At 46.3% G+C, this 24,877-nt stretch overlaps 1 protein-coding gene across 1 annotated transcript in view; it reads left to right on the top strand.

The window, feature by feature from the left end:
* The window catches only part of LOC147690254 (60 kDa lysophospholipase-like), a 363,203-nt gene that overhangs the window by 127,824 nt on the left and 210,502 nt on the right, over window positions 1–24,877 (top strand). Inside the window, exon 6 of the mRNA XM_086937891.1 lies at window positions 22,052–22,178. Coding sequence (XP_086794017.1) covers window positions 22,052–22,178 — 127 coding nt within the window. The remainder of the gene's footprint in view (window positions 1–22,051; window positions 22,179–24,877) is intronic.

Here is a 24,877-nt window from a genome sequence, read left to right on the forward strand (position 1 = left end):
GGAATTTCGTAACAGCAAAAACAATTAATGGGGATAAATCAGTTTTTAGTATTCTATAGGAATGAGAGCACTGCCTGATCCCCAAGTTTTTGCAAATGGGGATAATCCACTTCTTCCTTGGAATCTGATAGGAAGGGCAGAAAAAAACTATGTGTAAGTCATTCTCTACCTCCGCAGTGCACGCTGGGCAGTTTCTGGGAGCATTGACATGCCAATGGCTGGTGAGGGCTCTTATTGATAGAGAGTCATACCTCCACTGAAGGTACACCTTCCTAAGGCTATTAGGGCTGATATTATCTAAAGCGGGCTCTAATTTGTAGTGATCTTTTGTTATCAGGAATTTACCCGTCAATGTCCCCAGGCTAACTAGCTCCCTGCGGGATATACCCCTGCACGCTTGTTCGGGGTTAGTCCATAGCAAGGTGCAACCTAGCCTGTCTAATTCCTCCCTGATGTATTTTAGCCAGGAAAAATTCCAGAAATTTGGGGATTTTAACAATTCTGCAAGCTCGTGCCTATAACTGGCAAGTTCAGGGGTAACCCAAAGACGCCTCCAAAAAGTTAGAGACTTAAGTCCCAATTCCTCCTTATGTGATCTCTATCCCATATCCAACCTAAGGGGGAGTAAGGGCATACTAATGGGCAACGATACCAACTGCCTAAAATCTATTTTCTGTAGCGGTGATTTCTGGGGTACAACTGTGACCCCACAGTTCCCCTCCATAGATCACTGCACCCCGTGCCTGCATTTTATAGATTTCTAGTGGGGCTAAAATTGGTTTTATCGTAGATTGTTTTAGGAGTTTAAGAATCCCCTCTGCTTTTTGCTAGAGCTTTAACTGGGTTTTAATCTGATGTTGTATCCATGTCCTATTTTCATTGAGAGTTAGTCCCAAGTATTCAAAGGTTTGCACTCTTTCCAAACAAACACCACCTATAGCAGGGTTTGGGCGGGATGTTTTCGGTGGATTTAAAATCATAAATTTCGTTTTGGATGTGTTTATTTCTAGTCCCCGGTCTTGGCAAAATGAGACAAAGCCATCCAAAACTCGCTGTATGCCCATCAAAGTCTTTGCCAGCAACAGGGTATCATCCACGAACATAAACGCAGAGATCCCTGAACCCGTGAGCTTTGGGGCGTCTCTGTTCGGGACCATGTTCAGGTGGGCAATTACTCTGTTGACGTAGAGGCAGAACAGGGTCGGGGCCAAAACGCAACCTTTTGCCTTGTCTCCCACACCTGACCCTTGCGAAATTTTGAGAGTGGAGACGTATTAGGATATTCAAAAGAGGGATTGGAATGCCTAAATCCCCTAATACACTCCAGAGTTTCCCTCGTGGGACCAAGTCGAATGCCACACGGAGGTCTACAAACACCGTATAAAGCAAACCGCCCTCCACTTTAACCGTTTTCCAGAAGAGCATATTTAATCTGAAAATTTGGTCAGTAGTGGATACATTCCTTCTGAAGCCTGCTTGGTAATCACTTAAAATTTCCCATTCCTCAACCCAGTCCAGGAGCCGATCCAAAATCAGCCTTGCAAACAGTTTCTGAGAAACGTCTATTAGGCTGATTGGCCTATAGTTGGCTGGGAGCAAAGGCGACCCCTTCTTGAAGATAGGGACCAGCTCAGCTCCCAGCCAAGTATTTGGAAGTGCCATTCCCTCAAGAATTGCATTACATTTTTTTTAAAGATATGGTGCCCAGATCTCAGGTTCCTGTTTATAGAGGTCCCCCGGGACCATATCTAGGCCTGGGGCTTTTCCTGCGGGAAGCTGAACTATAGCCGCCCGTACCTCTTCTAGGGTAAAGTTATGCTCTGAAGGAACAGAGACAAATGTACTTGCTAAATCAGGCGTGGAAATCTCCCCCTCATATAATTTAACAAAGTGATCTTCCCAGACCTCAGCTGCAATATTTGGTGCTACTGCTAGCTCTGGTTCAGCTGAGCCAGTGCTCACGATTTGCCAGAACTTTGGTGCGTCTTTAACCGCAAGTGCCAGTGTTAATTTTACCCAATTCTCACTCTCCCATTCGATCTTAGCGTGGCGAATGAGATTCAGGTACACTTGCCTCCTATTTTGTATAAGGTCCCTATCATTATTCTGTTTTAGTCCCGGGAGTAGTTCGCTTTTCGCCCGTCTGCATGCCTTGTTATACCATGACTGCTTCCTTACCAACCCTCTTCGGCACGGACCCGGAGGATTTAGGGTTTCTGACAGAGTACTTACTAGTACATTATGCAGTTTTCCCAACCCTTCATAGCAATCATTCACAGAATGCTGTTCAGTAAGAGCAGCAACATCTTCCAATATTGGGATTACCTGGGTATACAGTTTAGTTAGCGCATTGGGATTTTTGGCCAACTTATCCCATTTTACCCTGCGTCTATTATTAGTTAGGGTAACCCTATTGGGTATATCAGGTTGCAGTAATGAGTTGCCCTTAAGAATGATCGGGATTTTAAAGTCTAAAATTAGAGGATTATGATCACTCTCCACCCTGTGTGTTACCCCAAAGTCTACTATTCTATTCCAAGCCCTACATTCCACAAATATATAATCAAGGCGTGCCTTCCTCCCTGACTGAAAGAAGGTGGGGGAAAGGGGGATTATCAGACTGTGTACGGCCATTACATGCCCTGATCGACTGGGACAGCGTCAATGAAGTAATTTGTATTGCTAGTGGGGTCCATGCTCTTACCGGAGGGCCTGCCACTTGGGGGATTTTCCACACTTCATCCTCCTCCTGGTTTACCGCGTCTAGCAAACCATCAAGTGGTTCAAATTGTGAGTCAAAATCTCCGCCAACCACAAACGTGTCACCCTCCGGGATATTGGTAAAAAGAGAAGATAATTCTGCAATGGTTTTAGACTCGGTGGTGACACTCACAGGTCTAGAGTAAATATTGACCACTGTCAGTCTGAAGCCATTCTGCCACTCTAGGGATACACATTGAACATCGTCTGAGGCTGTATCAATAATTTTAACACTGCAGCCCAAATGGGTTGCTACCCAAATTGATAAGCCCCTTGCTGTCCAAGTAACGGAGTGCGTGTTACCGTGATCCCTGTCAAGATGCCCATTCGGGGAAAGGATAAAGGGAAACTGATCGCCGGACCCGCTCCGCGGGTCCCGCTTCACCCGGCCATCACCTGTGTGCTAATTGCGAGGCGTGCAGGGCTGCGAGCGTGACGCGGGGGACTCCAGCAACCAGGAGTCCCCGCGAGGCCGATCACCATCACCTGGCCTGCTCTCCCTGCAAGGCACGCCCACAGCACACCGGAGCTGATAAGACTCTGCCCTTCCTGCGGACCTGGTGAGACTCTTGCTGTCCAAGTAACGGAGTGCGTGTTACCGTGATCCCTGTCAAGCTGCCCAGTCGGGGAAAGGATAAAGGGAAACTGATCGCCGGACCCGCTCCGCGGGTCCCGCTTCACCCGGCCATCACCTGTGTGCTAATTGCGAGGCGTGCAGGGCTGCGAGCGTGACGCGGGGGACTCCAGCAACCAGGAGTCCCCGCGAGGCCGATCACCATCACCTGGCCTGCTCTCCCTGCAAGGCACGCCCACAGCACACCGGAGCTGATAAGACTCTGCCCTTCCTGCGGACCTGGTGAGACTCTTGCTGTCCAAGTAACGGAGTGCGTGTTACCGTGATCCCTGTCAAGCTGCCCAGTCGGGGAAAGGATAAAGGGAAACTGATCGCCGGACCCGCTCCGCGGGTCCCGCTTCACCCGGCCATCACCTGTGTGCTAATTGCGAGGCGTGCAGGGCTGCGAGCGTGACGCGGGGGACTCCAGCAACCAGGAGTCCCCGCGAGGCCGATCACCATCACCTGGCCCGCTCTCCCTGCAAGGCACGCCCACAGTACACACGTATATATCTTTAGTAATACCCGCGCACGCGGGACGCGCGCGGGACTCAGCCCGGGGCTAAGACCGGGCTAAGACCGGGCTAAGACCGGGCTAAGACCGGGCTAAGACCGGGCTAAGACCGGGCTAAGACCGGGCTAAGACCGGGCTAAGACCGGGCTAAGACCGGGCTAAGACCGGGCTAAGACCGGGCTAAGACCGGGCTAAGACCGGGCTAAGACCGGGCTAAGACCGGGCTAAGACCGGGCTAAGACCGGGCTAAGACCGGGCTAAGACCGGGCTAAGACCGGGCTAAGACCGGGCTAAGACCGGGCAAAGAGCGGGCCGTTTGAGGCCGTTCGAGGACGGAAGAGGCCGGGCCGGGCTCTCCCCCTTGTTGTTGTATTTCATTCAAAATACGGAGCTATGTGTACCAGAGAAACCAGGAGCAAATCTTCCTTGGCTGCGGCTGGAGCCGCCAAAGGTACCATTGACAACTACTTTGTTAAAGCCGGATCACTTTTGATAGAGGAAATAGAAGTTTTGGAGAGACGAATTTCCCAGGAAATAGACTGGGTCAGGAGATCTTCAATGGGGCCAATGGCCCAAGCTAGAACCCTGGTTGGGAGGTCCCACCCCACAAACGGTGCACAGAGGGATATGGGAGAAAATCAGCCACCTAGTGTTTCAACTACTGACCCAGACTTTACAATTGAGGCCCCCAGTAACCTTGAGGATATGAGTTTAATGGCCCTGCCCAATACCCAAACACCTCAAATCTCATCTGGAATCCTCCCACCGACACTTGAACCTAATATAGTGGTAGTTAATGACAAGGAGACTAGCCCTGACCGAGCAAGGGGCGTGAGGGAAGGTGCAATTCAAAAAAAGAGGAAGGGGGGGCAAAATAAAGTAGGTAGTAAGATAAAAACACCAAAATCTAATCCACCGAGGCAAAATGGCACGAAAGGAGGCACTATGGATAGTAACTCAGATAAGCCCAGTATACCAACTTCACCTCTACCCCCCATCCATACGGCCTTGCCAGCCGCAATAATTGACACCTTAGTGGATAACTCTAGTGATGATATCACACTGGCGGATATAGGTTCACTTTTCCGGTCCTTACTGAGTCCCCTTGAAGCTCACTTGATTAAGATCGAAGCTAGGTTGGTCAATATTGAAAAATCTACAGTCCAGCTAGCTGATTCGATGAAACTCGAACTGAAAGGAGCTAAAGGGGGCCCAAAATCTAATAAGGGAAGTGAATCTATTTCAACCTCAAAGAAAAAGGGCTTAGCTACCGATACTCAAAATTCACAACCTAACCAAAAAAAGACCCTCCAATCCCTGGCCAACCCCAACCCCAACATAAACACCGCCCTTCCAAAGACTCAGCAGGCATCGATTTTAACTCCCACTATCATCCCCTCATCTAAAGATTCTGTTACAATCCCGACAGACACTAAGAATGAACCAACTCCTCTGGGGGGGAAACAAATCATTCCACGAAAACCCAAACCTGTTAATCTCCCTCCAGAGGCGTCCCCCTACACTGTGATTCTGGCAGGGGTCCCTGAATTAAAATCTACGTTAACTGAATCAACTTCCTCCCTCAAAAACAAAGTTATTAGCTGGCGATCTATATATAGAGACCACTCCCACGAGGCACAACCTGTGACATTATCATGGTCAGGCGGGCTCCTTGGGCAGGACATTCCAGAAAATCAATCAGAGGAGACTGTGTTTTGGTCACTTTCAGAGAGCAAGGCACAGCTTCTTACATCTGTGCTTGGGCTTCTGATGACCAAGGCAGTAACATCCAAGCCCTCCCCCTCTCGTTTTTTTATCCCTCAAATCTATATAATTCAGAGGATCTGAGATGGGGTTAACACCAGGAGCTGTTGGATGACTGGGAGAACTGCCGTAGGGAGAGAAGTGACCCATACAATCACAGGGGTAGACATTTTGACCACTTCCAAGGGTATGGGGAGGAGGCGGGTTGGGAGTCCAACATCAGGAGGAGGGTCGGGGGGAAGCACAAGAGGAATTCCAGGACCCCACAGAATTCACTATCCAGCTCATTTTCCCACCTACAATAGATATAGTACTCTTGAAATGGTAGATTGACATCCTGAGATCCAGGGGAAAGAGTACTTCTCACTCCATTGGGCAGGGAATAGCATACCCCCGGAACAAACACTAGTCACAAGGGCACTGAATGAACCAACATCGTATCAAGTCCTGGAGTCTGTCCCAGTGGACATACCTGTGACTGACGCCAGTATAAGGTTCGACCACCCTCCGAATGGCAACCCAGGAGACTCGTGGTGCTAATACCTCCAACACTGGGGACTCGATTATCAAATCACACTTCCTGACCTTGATTTCATGGAATGTGGCTGGATTAGCCAGCAAAATTGATTGCTCGGAGTGGGTTTCCTTTATCAACTCTAAAAGTGTATGTCTCTTTCAGGAGACCTGGGCCCGGGAAGAACTCACATTTCAGGGATTCGCAGTATTCTCCAAACCAGCTAAGTGGGGAGGACGGGGCAGGCCATCTGGAGGATTGGCAATTTGGGTAGCATCAGATCTAGGCTGCCATGCCAGCTGCATGAACACAGATTCAGATGACATTCTAGCTGTCTTATTAGAGTGGCCAAACTCCACGAAGATGGTCGTAGTAAATGTTTATTCGCGACCGGTACCCAGGTCAAGAGAATCTAACACCATAGAGGAACTCTCTGCTTTTTTAGATGGTATCCCATGGGAACTCCAGTACTTGGTGGGAGGTGATTTAAATTCTCACTATGAACCATTACTAGGCCTGCGTGACGGACCCTCTTTGGAGGAAGATTCACGATGGCCAGTGCCGGTCACTGTGGCGCCCCCGCCCAGAGCTTGGTCCCCACTCGCCTTGCAGATAACCGCCCTCACTTTAAATCAAGGCATAAGAGCCTGTAATGGCCGTTGTAAATCAGACATGCCAAGCATATGCACCTATAACCAATCCGGTAGCGAATCGAGACTTGACTATATTCTTGTCAAACTAGTAATGTGGTCACAAATAGTTGATTTTAAAATCATTGAGAGAAGGGACAGCGACCACAACGCCCTGGAACTCTACTACACCCTTCCGGGCAACGAGGATATATCTCGTGGTTCGAACAAAGATAAGTCAGGCCTTCTTCTGGAAAACAACCGGAGAAGAGTCAGGTAGGAGAAACTGGCCACTAGCGGTAATAAGTTACCAAAATTATATTCAAGAATTACCCCGATCTTAGAGAGGGCATTCCTGATAGGGACCAATATAGGAGAAGGGGGAAAAAGAGAAAAGCTGGGGGAAATCCATGCAGAACTAATTAGCACCCTGGAGCTGGACCTATTTTCCAAAGGAGGGGCTAAAACAGGCTCCATAACCAAGAGGACGTGGTATAACGCCACATGCCGGGACTCAAAAACTAAATTGCTACTTGCAATAAAGGGGCGCAAAGGCAGGGAAGAAATTCAATCCAGGAGAAGGTCCTACAGGAAGCTATTGGCGAATGCCAAGGCTGAGTGGGACCAACAATACTGGGAGAAACTTTCAAGGTCACTTGCCACTAAAGATTCAAGTAAATTCTGGCGTATAGTGTCCAATGGAACAGAGGATTTATCCTCAGCAATAGAGCCTAACATAGCTCCTAGTATTTGGCAGAGACATTTCCAGTCACTGTATTCAATGGAGGTAGGGGCTCCGAATTCATCAAATAATATGATTGTGTCTGGTCCAATAGGAGAACCTTTTACCGAAAAAGAGGTTAGGGTGGCTATAGCTAGGTTGCCAACAGGGAAAGCCCCTGGTCTTGACGGGGTACCCGGCGACCTATTTAAGCAGGAACCAGAGATATGGGGCCCATACCTCACGCTGATATTTAATGCTGTCCTGGGGGGGATGGAGGTGCCGGATACTTGGTTGGGAGCAGAGGTGGTTCCAATTTATAAAAAGGGCTCCCCTCTGCTCCCAGCCAACTATCGTCCGATCAGTCTTATCGATATATCCCAAAAGCTTTTCGGAAGACTGATCTTGGACCGGCTACAGAACTGGATGGAGGAGACGGACATCCTGACTCCCTACCAGGCGGGATTTAGACAAGGGGTCTCTACAATAGACCAAATTTTCAGGCTGAATCTTTTGTACTGGGGGACAGCCAAAATCGAGGGCGGCACCTTGTACACTGTCTTCGTGGACTTGCGTGCCGCCTTCGACTTGGTCCCTAGAGCAAAATTGTGGAAAGTCATGGAGATGAATGTCCCGGGAGATATCTTGGCAATCCTGATGAGACTACATCACAACAACTATGCCCGCGTTAGATGTGGCAGAGGTGGCAACTTAACCGGAAGGTTCCCCGTTCGCAGAGGGGTAAGACAGGGCTGCGTGCTCGCACCGACCCTGTTCTGCCTCTTCGTGAACGGGGTAATCGCCCACCTGACCAGGATTCCCTACACAGATGCCCCAAAACTGACTGGCAGTAGGGTGCCCGCAATTATGTTTGCGGAGGATACCCTGCTGCTGTCGAAATCCCCAATGGGCATACAACGAGTCTTGGAGGGTTTTCTGGATTTTTGCTCAGAGAGGGGACTCGACATTAACCCACAGAAAACAGAATACATGATTCTCAACCCCAAGCCCTTCAATCGCCCACCGCCAAAGCTGGGAACAGTTCAACTGGAACGGGTCCACACAATCGAAATATCTGGGGATTACCCTCAATGAAAACTTAACGTGGTCGGCCCACCAGTCAAAAGCGAACATCAAACTGGCACAGTTGGTGGGGGGCACCATGAGACTAGCGAACAAGTCACCCTACCGGCCGCTTACCCCTATTATTCAAATTTACAAAGCACAGGCCCGGGGGGGTGTCACATATGGGGGCGAGCTGTGGGGTCATATCCCATCACCAAAATTACTAACTACTGAGAACAAATTTTTGAGACAGATTGTTGCCCTCCCACAGAGCACTCCTATACTTCCCCTCAGGCTGGACATGGGCCTCCGGCCCATAACGGAGGAGCTGGGACTTAAACCTCTAGCATTCTGGCGGCGTCTATGGAGCAGCCCAGATCTCTCAACCTACAGAGCCGAGTTACAGGAATTTCTACAGTTGCCCAACGCCACAAGAACACCTTGGCTGAATTACATCAAGAGAACTTTTGAGGCAATTGGACTTCCTGAACTATGGCTGGATCCAGCAAATACAAGCGCCAGGACCCCTAGAAAGGTGCTCTCGAGAGCCTATTACGATCATATGCTCTTCAGAGCTGCTGACGGGACTCGTGAGGGATCACTAACTAACCAGTTTATAAAAATTAAAGGCTCTTATCAACTGGAAAGTGTCCTAGATGCCATGACTCCGACAATAACCAGGAAATTATTCCTCCAATGGAGATACGGAACCCTTCCCCTGGCATCATTTACAGCATCATGGTCTTGTCGCTCCCCCACAGAAACTTGCCCAGCATGCGGCTACTCAAAGGAGAACGATGTCCATGTGGTTTTCTTTTGTAAGGCCTACGAGAGGAGCAGGAAATATTGGCTAGTCCCCTTGCTCAAGAATATGGGGTTCAGAACTCTTTTACCCGCTTATAGAGTCCTAAAGACAGACCTAGCCCCAACCACAGTATTTGCGCTTTCCAAATTTCTAACTTCAATGTGGTACGCACGAACTCGTTGTATTAAGAGTCTTGGAGACTCTGGACAGATTTGAATTCTTGATATACCTTTTAACCTTGATCACTAAAGTTGTTTAATGCGTTTTTAAATTTTTTATGTGATGAGTTGTACATCTTTTATGATCATGTGATCGAAATAAAGATCTTTTGAATTGAATTGATAAGCCCCTTGACGGGTGAACTTTTCCCGCCCATTTAGCAGCTACTGTAAATGAGGCGAATCCTAAGCGATGCTGGTGCTCCCTAGCCCATGTTTCCTGGAATAAACAGATGTCATTCGTATCTATGAATGAACCCCAATCAGGGCATGCCAATTTATTACATAGGCCCGCTATATTCCAGGAAAGGATTTTTAGTACAAGTGGACTAGGAAGGAGTAATGGGGTATTGTATAGGGGATTCTATACTGGTAGTGCTTGACCGACCAGGGCATAAGTGGTCGGAAGCACAATTTCCAATATCAGAAATATCTACTACTGGCCTCTGGGTTGTGTAGGGTACCACTGCTTCTATTCCCCAAGTGCATTCATCCTGCTGAAGTCAATCGACTTCGTCAAGGCAACTGTACCTATTAGCATGTAAATAGTTGACCGATATTGGTATATCATAATGCTTAGGCCTGTACCTTGTACCATCAATGGCATATCCCACCCTTGTCCAGCCATCATTCACCCCGGGGTACAAACTATGCGTTCTTGGCGGATAGAAAAAGGACAGGGGTACCAATTGGATGCTTGTGTTTTTCCGGGTCTCCTAACCAATTACAAATATGGGAAACGATCTGCGAGTCCCTTAAAGTTACCAGGATGCAGTCACCCTTCATTTTCTTTGTGGTGTAACCCACCCAGGGTACCCTCCTGACCATCAACATTTCTGCTCTCATGTTTGGTGGCAAGGACTATGGATATTTAACTAGCTGGTGACTTTATTTTTCAAAGAATCGAAAGATTCTGGTACAGAATTAGAGAGCTCAGGAACCCCGGTCAAAATTACAGTATGAGGTGCAGCCTCTGGAGGCAGATGAACTTTATTTAAACGTTTTAGACTGGTAACGTTCTGGGCAGGGCAATTTGTAATGTTGGTGGAAGTATTTTCTTGCCCCGTTGTGGTCATTGTTACAGGTGACTTTGATTTCCGTGCTATGGGCACAAGAGAAGTTTGCCTTGGGAGGGGTGTGGGGTTATGCTTTGATGGGTTAACTATGGGTACAGTTGCTATAATGGGAGGATTGGTCTGGTTTGTGTTTGGGGTATTCGATGGATCAGGGGGAAGGGAACTCCCCGCCTTCCTCAAGGTAGCACCTTGAGTACCACCCAAAGTTCTTAACTGATCATCCCTACCCCCGGTCACTATTTCTATTGCTTGTAACCTGGTATTAATACGATCAAGCCTAACCAATATGGGGTCTATGAGTTTCTTCAAAACTTTAGTGATAAAATGAATAGTCTCTTGCTTCTCTCCACATGACCCTTCACCAAAAATAAACGGGCCAGCCTGCACTGGGACCTGCGATTGGGAGGTCTGTGTTGGAAAAGCAGTTTCATTAACAGTTGCAGTTGATGAAGACAAAGATTCCATTATATCCGGCATGTTGTTGGTAATACTAGTGGTGTGATCCAGTTTGGCCCTTTTTGTACCATTAGACTGTCTAGCTCTTTTTCTTTTTGGTACAGCACCCTCACGTAGGCCCCGTAAGTGGGATGAGTTTGAATCACCCCCCTCTCCCTGTGTCAAAACTGGGTCAGATGTTGGGAGGGGATCCACTTCTAGAATAATCTGAAGGGAGTCCCGATGTGAGTTTGAGGAAGTCCTTAGCTGTTGTAAGACTGACTCAATGGTTTGGTCGATACTATCCAAGAGATAGATGGGAAGCGTCAATTATTTCCGGGGATCTAGCAACTAATCCCGCAGAGGATCGCCTAGTGCTTTCTGTCCCATCGGCAAGCTGTCTTTCTAGGGCTGTCAATTTGTTATTTACCACAGTATTCGCTCTGATGAGAAAGTTATCCAAATTACCTGCTACCATGGTAGATGATGTCGTAGCTTTGCTCCTCGTCTCCCTTGTTGACAGGGTGCTTAATTTAATATATCCAAGTTTCACCCGGTCTAAGACCATACAGCACAGGATATGATAAGTCCTGTGGAACTGGTCACAGGCCCAGAGGGGTGGCCCGGTCCGGTCTCCCCCGGGCTCAAACGGGCCCGCCCTTGGCCCGGGCTTCGCCCGGCGCTGCCCGCGCGCGTCCTGCGTACAGCGGTTTGGGCGTGGTTAAATGGAAACAGGTGAGGGGCGGGAAGAATCCCCAGGTGCGGCCGATGTAGCGCCGCTGCGTCTGATGGGACTCGCAGTCCTGCTCCAACTTCGCCTCGCTGCTGCCAGATATCCCTCCCAAGGTTCCAGCCAGGTAGGTAGGGTCAGCAAACAAACACGCTTCGATTTTGTAAAATGTCCAAAGCCCTTAGCGTCTGCGACTTCGAGTGGCTCCCGCGAAGCGGGGGCCGCGAGTCGTGACAAGGGCTGGAGGCGGGGGCGGGAAGAATCCCCAGGTGCGGCCGATGTAGCGCCGCTGCGTCTGATGGGACTCGCAGTCCCGCTCCAACTTCGCCTCACTGCTGCCAGATATCCCCCCAAGGTTCCAGCCAGGTAGGTAGGGTCAGCAAACAAACAAGCTCCGATTTTGTGAAATATCCAAAGCCCTTAGCGTCTGCGACTTCGAGCGGCACCCCAATAAATATACACTTTTCACACATATACTGACATAAAAAATACTTTAAAAAATTAATATTAACTTACTTACCTCAAATTCGATATTTTTGTTGTCTATATTCTGTCATTCTATATTTTTGTTGTCTATATTCTGTCCATTCGATATTTTGTCTATTCTATGGGCCCGATTATGATCGCGGACAGACATGAGTCCGTCCGCGACCCCTGAGGAGGAGGGAACGTCCGCAGGGGCTGCGGCGTTCCCTCCGAGCAGATTAGGATGTGACCGCCAGGGTGGCGGTCACATCCTCTATCTTTAACATTGCGGCGGGTGCAGCTTCAAGCTGCACCCGTCGCAAGGCTAAAAATGCATGTATCGCATTTGCATGCACAAAGTGGCAAGCACCGCGCAGTGCCTGCTGCTTTGTGCACGCAAATGCAGGGGGGTACCATAGGTACCCCCCATGTGCACCCCCCAACCCCCCTTCACCCAGGGGGCCCGCAACGGGCCCCCGAAGTGAAAGTCTGTATGCTTTTCCACGGCGCAAAAGCCACAGCGGAAAAGCATGTTTTTCCCACCATCCTAATATGGCTGGCGGTGTCTGTTAGATACCGCCACCATATTAGGGCTTTTCCGCCGCGGTCGTAATGCGACCACGGCGGAAAAACGGCGGACAGAATTAAAGACCCACCAGCCATCCTAATATGGTGGTGGGTCTTTGGAGGCTCCCCAGCGTTTTTTCCGCATCCTCCGGGCCGGCGGTGGCTTCCGCCGGCCCGGAGGATGCGGACAAACCGCAATCATAATCGGCCCCTACATTTTTAAGTCGATATTAAAAACTCGATATTTTGACTGTATACCAGATTTGATCATGGCATTCCTCAGTTACTGCGCCTTGTATCAGTGAGTGGTTGAATAGATAGCCCAAGATTGGGTCTAGGAAAAGAGTCATTTGTTTCATAATAATAGCCTTGCATAAATCAGTGAGTGAGCCAGATGGTCTAGAGCTGAAAATGCTTTTGTGTTACTAAAGAGATTGAGTCTTTCCTAAAATAGAAAGCATTTTCTGGATCTGGAGGTACAAGGGCTTTCCAGCAGATAAGTTCAGTTTGTAAAATGGTGTATTTTGATATCAATTTTATCCAGAAAAAATGGAGTTTATCAGAATTTGAGTGGGTATTATCTGGAACTGATTGGCCAGTCAAGAGAATAGAGCATTTATGACCCTCGCTAAATTAAGGGGTTGGCTGATATTTAGGGAGAATTACCCCTACTTTGCCAAGCAAAGGATGCCGTTTCTTAGGCAACAGAGTAAAGTAATTTGGCTTATTGAGAATATTTAAGCCGCCTGCGCTTCTGTTTCTAAGAAGCAAGCTCTGGATTGCACTTGGGTTTGGGATTGATGGAGCGAGTGCTGGTCTTTGTTGGTAATAAGTCTAAAGGCTGGGTAAGGTTTGAACTAAACAAAGTGAGAGTGATTAACATCACAGTCCCTTTTGACTGACCAACATGAAAGATAGTTAGAATATCATTAGCGGCCTCAGTCGAATGTGTAGGATCAGCATTTATCAGCTGGAGGTTTAAGACTTACAGGTCTTTAATGAAGTCAGTAGTTGTGGCCTGCGATGATTGCAGCCTAAGGTAAAAGTCACCAATGACACGATTAATATTTAGGGCAATGTTACCAATATAGTCTAACATGAAGCCAACTTACATTCGCAGGTGAGCACGTTATCATTTAACAAATTGTTAAAGGGTTTGAGTTATGGAGTTGTTGTATAATATGGATACCCTTCTGCATATTTTACTATTGTGATCAGGTCTAGTAATTGAGTAGTTTAGTGGCACAAATTCAAGACCGAAATTGACAACTTAATAAAGCCATGTTTTGATTGAGATTGTGTTTTTTCATGGAATTGTGCAGTTTAATGACTGGGTTTCACAGCACAGCGTGCATCACACAGCAAGGCTCCAATCTTTGAGGAGATGTTGAATGAGTCCATTCCTTGAACCTACAAGATAAAGCTTTATTCAGAGGGATACTGCGATATAGGTTTTCAGTTTTTATGATAGCCATCCATTCTTTGATTTTAGTGGTAGCGAAAAAGGGAATGTAAGTTCACAGGACTAGCACAACTGTAGAGTGTACTCCTTTAAGGTAGGCATGTTGCTCTGTTACTAGGTATTCTATATTCTAGAATTGTTATGATGCATATTTCAGTCCAGTAGCAGTTCCTGATGTGTTCAGTCGTGGGTCTTCTGTATATGGAATAAATCTTTATGGAATAAATCTTACAGCGCAGAGTGTCTTGCCTTTTCGCTTGTCACCAGCATGCCTGCGGTGATCAGCCACCTCTAAATAGGTCAACAGCCGGGTGGCACATGAAGTACTGCTGCACAACTCTCAGCAGCTTTGTGATCCTCGCACAAGATGGCCACAAGTTTAAAGAAATGCTCCATGGATCAGGAAAGAAAGCTCTGGACCAGTGGTCCGTAAGCCACGAAACTGGTAAAATGTTGCGTCGGAACTTGGTCAAAAAGTTGTTCTAGTCTTAGCATTCCTCCGTAGTAGCCCAAGAGTGATGTATTAGCCCACAAAAGGTGATGTAACTAAGGAAATGGGAAAATGTACAACACAATCTTAGAACAGGACTTTCAAGCCATGGCAGGCTTTGAAACATTCAATGACTAGGCAGATAGTTATCGTAAGTTATGAAGATTAACATTACAGACCATTTGCTGTACAATTTGTAATAAAAGCAATTCATTTTTGACAATTTATATTTAGGTATAAATAATCTATATTCGCATTTTAATGTACAACATGTGGCCTCTATACCCACCAGACCTTATACCCCTCTGCCCACCCCCACTCCATGCCATGCAACCTGGCAGTCTGTCTATCTTTTGTTGTTCATTAGCTATTCTTAGGAGCTTCTTCCTCATCCCATGGGTTCAGCGTGTAGTTGTCTGCGTCTAGCAGACCCAGTGTCCTAGCGAGTAGTGAGCATGACTGCCCCTAAAGTCCCCGTTTGGGTATGAGCACAAGACCCCATATCTTTGGGGGGGTCTTTGGGGGAGGGAGCAGGCTGGCAGGGGCACTGGAGGAGGGGCAGTGGGGGCCAGAGAGGGAAGTAGAGTACTTGGTGTCTAGAGCGAAGATTGTTTGGGTGCCTGAAGGACACGCAGAATAGATTAAGTTTCTACTCCAAACAACTGGTATGCTCCTCTATTTGGAAGACCCAGGAGCTCTGATTTCAGTCAGGGTTAATGTGCACACCTTCCATTGCTTGTACTGCCTGTAGAACATCCCATCTAGAAGGTTTTTTAACTTGGGGCAACTCCACATTATGTGTTATGGGCACATTACACCATCCTGCATTCACAAACTAGACCAGAATAAATCTGTCTTGAGGATAGCTTTTCTAACCTTGGCATGTCTTGCTAATGGGGTTGTTCTAAGAAAGATTTCGGCCGACTAGGTTCTGTCTAGCAGTCTCCAAATTTCTTTTTCCACCATACTTTGGAGTAAAATCTGGATGTCAGCTGCTTCGATGAGAAAAGAGTCCTGATCACTTTCCCAAACTGTTAGTGCCCTGGTATTTCCTATCCTAATTTCTAGATTTAACACAGAGTGCTTAACTTGCATATACTAGAGTCTCTAGGTCTTTAGGATATTGTACTCTTTTATTTTTCTTAGGACTTGATTTGTTGGCTTTGAAACCTGTTGCCCAAATGGCGTGCATACTCCCTTCTCCCAAGCCTCAAAAAAAGCATTTTTTATTCAGCCTGAAAGATAATTCTCTGTATCCGAACAGTAGGAAACATGTTGTGGGAAATTTTTAAATCCCATTCCATTTAGTTATATAATGCCTGATATTAAGCAGAGTTGTAGTTATTGGAGTTGCATTTAGGATTTTGTTTCTGCTTTATGTAGACGTGGGACTTCTCTCAGGGTTGGGATTACAAGTTCTGGTTAATGGAACACCATAATTTGTCTGTCTCTCCTTGCTACTATTCGACCAGGTATCTTCTCTGGGTTGCTTGGTAATAGTGCCACCTTGATTTGAGTTTGTCATGGATTGAATTATGCAAAGTCTAGGTCTCTTCCCACCCCAGAGGTAAATAGTGCATTGTAGCTCTGGCAATATTTATTGGTAATATTTTTTGGGTAAGATCACCATCTTGTACGCAGCTGTATTCCCAACTCAGGAGAGTGTTTTGGCTCGTCATGCATCTTTAATAGTTTTAACGGCAGACAACATCTTTTAATAGTTACCATTAGAGCAAGTTTGATGGTTAGGGGCGATACTGATTCCCAGATATTGGAGTCCTGTTCTAGATCATCGGAAGGGTGTGTACAGCTTGTAGCCTCTTAGTATATACCAAGTATCCCTTGCCCAATCTTTGCGTAATTTTTAGCCACAAGAGGTCCTAGCTCTTTGACTAATTTGTTTTGGACGTCTGCCTTCAATGATTTTAGGAATGTTGCTTCTTTATTAATGCTCGCTCTCAGGATTCCTATGAGTGTTTCCTATAGTATACCCTTAATGACATTTCCCCCCCATGCCATTAAGTTCTGTGTATTGTTTAATTTGGCTCTGAATTGTCTACTACCACAGGGTCCTTTAGCCGGTAGTCATTCAACCACCACCTCTCTGGACCTCTCTCTTCCTAGTTTGTCCTTTGGAGCATGCCATTTTAGTGTCCTCATTATGGGCTGTGGACTGAGAGCATTATGGGTCGCTGTATCGCATATTCTATCTGGTATCTCAGTATATAATCTATCCTCAATGTCTGGTGAACACAGAGAAATGTGATTAGTTAATACCATGAGGGTAGTGATGTCTCAATGCATCAATCCGACCTCTTCACTAAGGGCCATATGTATCCAGGCGAATTGCGTTCGCAAAAGCTGATATTCGCAGAATTTCAGCGTTTGTGATTGTAATTTGGCCTAGTGCTTTGTATGAAAGTACAAATGTCTCGTAAATTAAGGAATCACAAAATGTGCGATTCCTTTTTTTGCTAATGCATTTAAGGAATCGCAAATTGTGATTCCTTAAATGGAATGTATGAAGCACCCAAGTTGTGCGAATATGGCATAAGGAATCGCAAATTACCACCAACTACAAGTTGTTGGTAATTTGCGATTTCTTTCAAAAATGCAAATGTTTGCATTTTTCAAAGTGGCATGTTGCGCGCACACACATGCCCTTAGGCATGTATGTGCGCCACATGTGCACCCATGCCCATTTCAGGGGTGAAACAGGGTGTCCTTTTGGCACCCTGGCACACTTGAAATAGCATTCTCAATTTGCGATTCTCTAATTGGGAATCGCAAATTGAAAATGTCTTCCCATTTATTCCTATTCACAGTTTCCCATAGCTCAGTTTTGTACCTTTTCCCAACTTACTTATCCCAGATTACATTCACGGTTTATGTAACTCTTCCCTTCCCCAAAACCTCCCACTTGAACCCTTAGAATTAAAGAGATTTTCCCACCCTTCTGCCCTTCATTTCAGTTGTAATTTGTAAACCCCAGAGCATCAACAAGTGAATGGAAAGTAATTACCTTTTTAGATCTTCTAGCCTTCGTTATGGGCTAGCTCTCTTCATGTTGTCTCCACTGTCATTGTTCTTTGCATTCCTTGAGTTTCTGTATCGGGGCCCTTTTGGTCTGTTGCGGGTGTTGAAGGACCTCTTCTTCTTTGCTCGTCAATATTTCCTTTCAGTGTGGGTTGAGCTTCTGCTACCTCTGGTGACCCCATGCTAATGCTCATATGCTGGGGCCGTCATTGGGGACCCCCGGGGCTGAGGACCGCCCCTTTCTGTATGCGGCAAGACCCAGTTTGCTTTTCACTTCTTCTAATAATGCAGTTGTGAATTGTTAGCCTTCCTATTGAAAGTGAATGGGGGTGGGGGGTGACGGAGCTACGTTGTCAAGTTACTGGTGGCTCCTTAATCTGGTTCTAGAGCTATGTACCCGATAAGGAGCTTAAAAATGAACTGATCAGTTTTTATGGCCATAGCAGCAATGTCCATGGAATGCAGAACTCTAGACTGAGGAGCATTGCGGGAGCAGGAGCAGTGGGGATGCACCCTTTGATGTGACGTTCACTGCTCTGAATAGGAGATACCCAAGGCCCAATTATTTGTCCAAGCTGTGGAGACCACACTGTTTTACAACCATCTATGTCTGCAGCCAGAGCTGGAAGCTGTGCTGATGAGGTCTCCTTGCTTAACAGACACCACATTGCTCTTCGTCCCAGGGGTTATGTTGCTGCTATCTGGAACCCTGGTGACAAGTAAAGTCCCTAGCTTATAGCATTATAACAAACAGCTAAGGCACTATGGAACACCCAAAAACTCACAGACCTGGAAGACCGCGGCCGAAGGAACAGCATAAACATTTGTCATGAATTTCCTGCAAACCATCATACTGACATTTAAGGGACTGATGGTCTCACCACCATTAGAGTTTGAGGGAGTGCACAGAAGAATGCAACACAGGTCGGCGCACCCCCTAATTGCTAACCTTGTATGATTTAATCACGTAAGGCCTGTTCGCTGAGAAGCTAAAAAACATGGATCATATATATTCAGGGGAAGTAGAATTTCCTTCTTGGGCGACGTCTCCTATGAAGAATGTATAACATGGAAGATGTTTTTGGCATTTCATACCATCCTGAAAAATCGTGACATAATTAGTTTGGGATCCTGGGACCAGCGATTTTGATTGTGACCGTAAACTGCTAAACTAAGGAAGCATAATTGGAACTTTTAGCTGGAAAACCCAAGTGCCCACCATACCACCATGGACGTCTCACCCCTACATCTGATGTGAACCAAGTTCACACCCTAACTATTATCAATAGGATAAGAGAAGAGAGACCAACTTGGACCATATTCCATAGCGCCCTCGAGCCAACCTAATAGAGGTCTTACTCCCTGCTCAAGCCACTAAACTAGTCTGAACTACAAAGGATGACCACCTGAATAGATACACTCAGTAAACATACTGACTTAATACCTTCTCAGGACGAAGAAGCATCAACACAGCCTACATTGTGAGCAGGGTGGAAGCCAGACTGCTGGAAGCCACTACTACTCAACTCAAAGGAGATACAGCAGACACAGACTGGAGACATGGACTCCCAGGGCTACAGAGATTTTATCACCAATAATCCTAATGTGTACTAGATGATTTCTGCACGTCGCTACATACACCTTTTTGTCTAGCTTGTGAGAGTCTACCATTCTTTGAAATTGAATCACTCTATACCCTCCTATCCCTTCACTGAAGCTAACAGAGGCCCTGAACATAAGGTCATTTAATGTCTGTGGCATGACCCACTATATTAAATTGAAAAATACACTGAACGTTTTAGGATCCAAGAACCCTGACCTAATTCTCATGCAAGAAACTCACTTCAGCTAATCTCGAACATCATTGGGTAGCCACAGTTCTCTCCTCTTCAGGATCTACTGATACCACTGACTGCACTACCTGCATTGAATAAAACTAGGATGAATGGAAAGGCTATACTGCTGGTGCTGGTTCCAAAAACATCGACAGATAACACTGGTCGATGTGTTTTTGTCAGTGTTAAAAGCTCTTATCAAATGCAAATTATGCAATATATTTACACCCCAAAGGGGATAAAAAAGATCTTGGCTAATCAAAATAAATTGCGCAATGATGGAATTTGGCCCCGCAAAAGTGATCATCTAAGGTGACTAGAACATGGTTCTGGTCCCCGTTTTGGATTAAAATATGCACCCTGATTCTAGATGTGACATTAGAGTTGTCCTTCATGGTTTAGGTTAGGAATATACTTAACTGTCAGTGGCATATGGATCAGAACCAAGACTGTATTTCTTCCTAACGCTGCAACACTTGCAAGAATACAAACATGTGAGATTGCTGCAGGAGGTGTTTTTGACACCCTGCTTACTATAGAGGTACAACGGATAATTCCAAAAACTTGCATATGCCAAATGAACACTTTGAAGCTTAAATCCCCAGATGATACTCGTAGCCCTATTCAATGAGTTGCTGTGTTCCAAATTGGAACCCTGAGCCCTCCATGCATTGTACCATTCACAGGGACTACAACCTACATGTACTCCACAGCACAGTTTTCTTCATTTACTCTACCACTTGTAGACACACATACATTCAGCACGTACGTTTAACATGCACTCACTTTATAGCACGGTATTCTTCATGTACTGTACCACTCCTAGGCACACAAACATCCAGCACATGCAGTTACCAATCACACGCTACTCAGTACTGCATTATCCCTGTATTGTCCTCTTCCTAGGTGTGCACATACATTAATCGCAGATACACCACTCGCATACAGCACACCACTACAAACCAAACCGATGTAGGTCAAGGGTGAGTGAGGAACACAGCAGCGCAACTTTAAAAGAGTGAGCATGTAGGTCTCATTCCAGTGACACAGGTTAAAAAGGACCTGTTCACTCCTACTGATGCCTTCACTGTATGAGTGCACCACTGCGCTTGTGCTGCCTAACTCCTGGTGACGGCAGTGCCTCTCACCACTATGAGGCTAGCACTTGGAGTCCCTCTCCCGGTCAAACAAAACTGCAATCTGAGACAGGCCTATATCATGGCGCACATGCATGACCCATGTTTGCCTATAACAACAAAAATCAGCATTAGGGATCCAGCCAAGAGTGCATATCCATGCAGAGGACTTTTCTGTCCCAACAATGTATGTCCCCATAAAGCATCATCACATAGTCATACAGTTCATTTTTTACTGATGTGATTATGGCATTCCTACTTTTATTCGTAATTGCCGTTTTGCCTCTGTGATTGAGGTTTGCAATCGGGAAGAAATTACCACTAATGCAATCTCAATATTATGTCATTGATCTGCAAAGGGTGAGCTCAAGGCTTTTGGCTTAAACTTTGCCTCTTGGGTTGTCCAATGAAGGTGTTGACGTCTAGGATTATCATTTCCTTTTTGAGTTTGAGGCAGCTACTGACAATATATCCTTAGGTATAGGACAGAGCTTGGTGGTGGTCTTGTTTAGGATGTGATTCAAGGTCTATCTACAAGCCAGTGGCATGCCTATGGCTGCTTATCTTGAGGAGGGGACACAGGTAGAAGTATTTACACTCTTCCATGAACTTGGCATATTATATGGAGAGAAAGTCAGAAATAAAGGGTTTCCTTTTGCTGTTACTGATTGTTAAAAAAATGAGAAGAATCGGAAGTGTGAGATGTTTAACACGTTGGCTTCCTTAGTGAAGCGACAGATGCCTTTTGCTCAAGTTGATTTTGGCACAGGACGGGGCCCTTTTTGACAAGTGAAGACTGATCATAGGAGAGATTGAATAACTTACTTCTTTGAGGCACCATTTAATGAAGTGTGGGAGATGTAATGGTGTGGGAACGCAAAAAGGAGTTTAGTTTGACTGGTCCTGCTGGGTCAGCAGTCATATTTGAGTAGTGTCTCTGGTTTTGAATTGGAATCTTGCAATCTGTAGTTAATTTGCGTTGGGGAGGCCTTTTATGTGACAAGCTAAGGTTAGCATTGTTAAAGATCTCTTGTATATTGCTAGATATCTGAGTTATTTGTGTCCCAAAGGTTGGTGTTGCGAAAAGACCTACGTATTATAACTTTCCGAGGCTGATTACGTCAAGGACTGCAATTAAAATAACCGTTTCTTAGTGTTTATTTACGGAACTGCTAATTGGCAGTTTTTAATTGGCTTTTTATCTGTTGTGTTGCAGGTGTGCCTTTGTTTTCATCACAAGTTGTACAGGGGAAACCGGGTGACAAAGGTGGATACATCAAGTTTTAAGGCCTTTACTTCTCCTAACTTACCTCCACTTGCAAATGCCGAAGTCGATATCACAAGTAAGTAATTCACTTCATAGCTAAGCAAATCATATGTGAGTAATACATACAAAGGTGACACAAATTCTGTAGTATAATTTCAGCACGTCCCATCCCAATACCCTATGATAATACTTATAGGAGCAAGGAGCACTAAACCATGATGCCATGCAAATGTAATTAAATGTTATGCTACTCTGTGAGTTTGGTACATTTCGGTGTACTGTCTACATTTCGGTGGTTTTGAAAAGTTGAACTAGAAAATGAGTTACAAAAATAGGTGCCAGATGTACCTCAGGATTTTGCATGAGCAAACAGGTTTGCGACCCTTTAGCGCATGCAAAAACCTGTGGGCCATGTACTAACACTATTTTGCTAGTCGCAAGTAAATTGCGACTCGCAAAATATTGTTTAGCGACTCGCTATTAGGAAGGGGCGTTCCTTTCCTACTAGCGACCCCACAAGCCATGTACAAATCGAATGGTTTTGTCGTCCACGATGATCGCAAAGGGATCACACAAACGCGCCCGACCCTTTCTCACCGCTCGAGGGGTGAAGGCCCAGCCTTCTCTGAAGGGCCAGTTGGTGTAAGTCTGCTCCCAGTACTGTTGTAATACAGCTGCCACTGGGGAGGAAGAGAGGCGCCTGGGGTAGAAGCCGCATCCACCATCATTGCGGGGCAGACCGGAATCTAGGCGCACGGTAGGCTCAGTAAGTGAGACTGTTCGCTCTGCTAGCACCGTCCTGGGTTACTTGCTTTCGGAAAGGTGGAACAGTAGGCGGCTTATATGAAAGAGATCACGCACGCCAGATGAATAGCTAGAAATGAGACACACATACACTATTCAAGCCATTTGGCGCTTTTAAAAGGTCTTCGCGTTTCTGTGCGTTCTGTGGAAATCTAAGCTAGGTTATTGGCCAAACATCTAAGATGCTTATGACTACAAAGTATAATGGGTGACAGGAAGTGTAGTCTGTGGTCACCTGTAATATAAACCAGGAACTGAGTCCTACTGGAGGCTTGCACACATACCATATGTGCAAATGGCTGATGGTAAGTTTGTTCCTGCGGATAGAACCACGTGGTCTTTTGTGAGCAGTTCTAATAACGACCTTAGGTATACTATATTATGTGTACATATTAACTTTATTGTTTTGCAGTGTACTCCAATGTTTGCGATCTGACCATTTATAAATTAGAAAGAATTAAACGAAGGGTAAAGAATAGAGGTCGCCGACTTTGTCACAGGGGAACTAGGTTTGAGTCTTGGCGTAGGATGAACATTGACTCTGGATAAATCCCCTAATCTCCCTGTGCCTAAAAAAAGTTGAATGTGCCCTTGTGCAATGTAACTGGTGGCGCTCATGTAAAGCGCTCCAATACATTTAGGGCGAGTTTGCGCTATATAAAACTTAAAAGAAAAACAACCATTAAAAATACAATGAGGCTCGCATTTGTTGAACTTGAACTTATATAGGCATTATAAATGCAGAGGGCCTTCATTGGCACTACTGCCGGCTGGAGAGACTGTGCAGCATGGCGCGGAAGCGTGCGTGTATAGGGGTGCAGTGCAGTGACATCACGAGGGTGCTTGCAGGACATTCACAGCCTGGGTGTTCCTTATCCGGTGCAATAACAGGCGCTGCGTGTTGGGCACCTTTCTTGGAGACCAGACACGAGTGCTGTTGTTGGCAGTAGACATGACACTTTAATGTGTGCCTGTGTTCACCCTTCTTGGCGCTTCACTGAGGGCACAAGACGTCGTACAGTGTGCGGTGGAGTCAAGTGACATCCCTCTGTACTGCAGGCTGGAATGGGGGCTGCAGGAGGAGAGGGCGGTCGCCAACCTGACCTCTTTGATTTGTGTGTGTGAGCACTTATGTGTGGTGGAAACCGACATTTCCAGCAAAAGTGTTTTTCTGTTTTGGATCCATTTCACAGGGGAATAAATAAAGGAAAGTGACAGAGAGGGAAGAAGGTGAAGAGAAGAAACAGGCGGAGGAGCAGCAGCAGAGTAGAAGTGAACACTGACTGTCTTCGTGGTCTCCAGGCAAGAAGGAAGAGACCGAGCCCTTTTCCTTCTATGCCCGCCCCTCCTGTCCCCGACAACCAGGAACACCGAGCCTTATATATGGGACTTGGCTATTTCTGCCGTCCAGTAGGGGAACGGATTGCATAAAATTAAAGAAGTATGGGCACGCCTTGCCCTGCCGATCCCGCCCACTTCGACCACGGGGCGCATCCCATGTGCTCCTGTCCAGACAATGCATGATGTTAGACATTGCGGGTCGAGGACATGTCTGTGCTTGTGTTTGTGTCCAGCATGCCTCCTCGTGGCTTCACAGAGCGTCCAGACACTTCAGTGTGTGACAGGCACTCGTGACCTGTTCGCGTAACAGCGGCTGAATTTGGGGCAGCAGCTGGGGGAGCAGCTGCAGTTCATGTGGGACTGACCTTATGTCTGTTTGTGTTTGCATGCACACCACTCTGCACTGCTTTGGGATCACAGACCAGTCCAGGACGGGTCACCTCAGGAGGACCAGAGACCTCCATTCCTTGCTCGCAAGCTGTCAGACCTCGGTCACAAACTGAACAATGCACAGCCAACACCTAAACAGTTTTTGAAAACCGCTATCTTTTTCTCGCCTAAAAGCACAACGTTAAAATATATTCTGAGCACGAACACTGCCTGCCTTTCACTTAACATTAAATACATGTG

The sequence above is a fragment of the Lissotriton vulgaris genome, chromosome 9 (genome assembly GCF_964263255.1).
Source record: "Lissotriton vulgaris chromosome 9, aLisVul1.2, whole genome shotgun sequence".
NCBI classification, from domain to species: Eukaryota; Metazoa; Chordata; class Amphibia; order Caudata; family Salamandridae; genus Lissotriton; species Lissotriton vulgaris.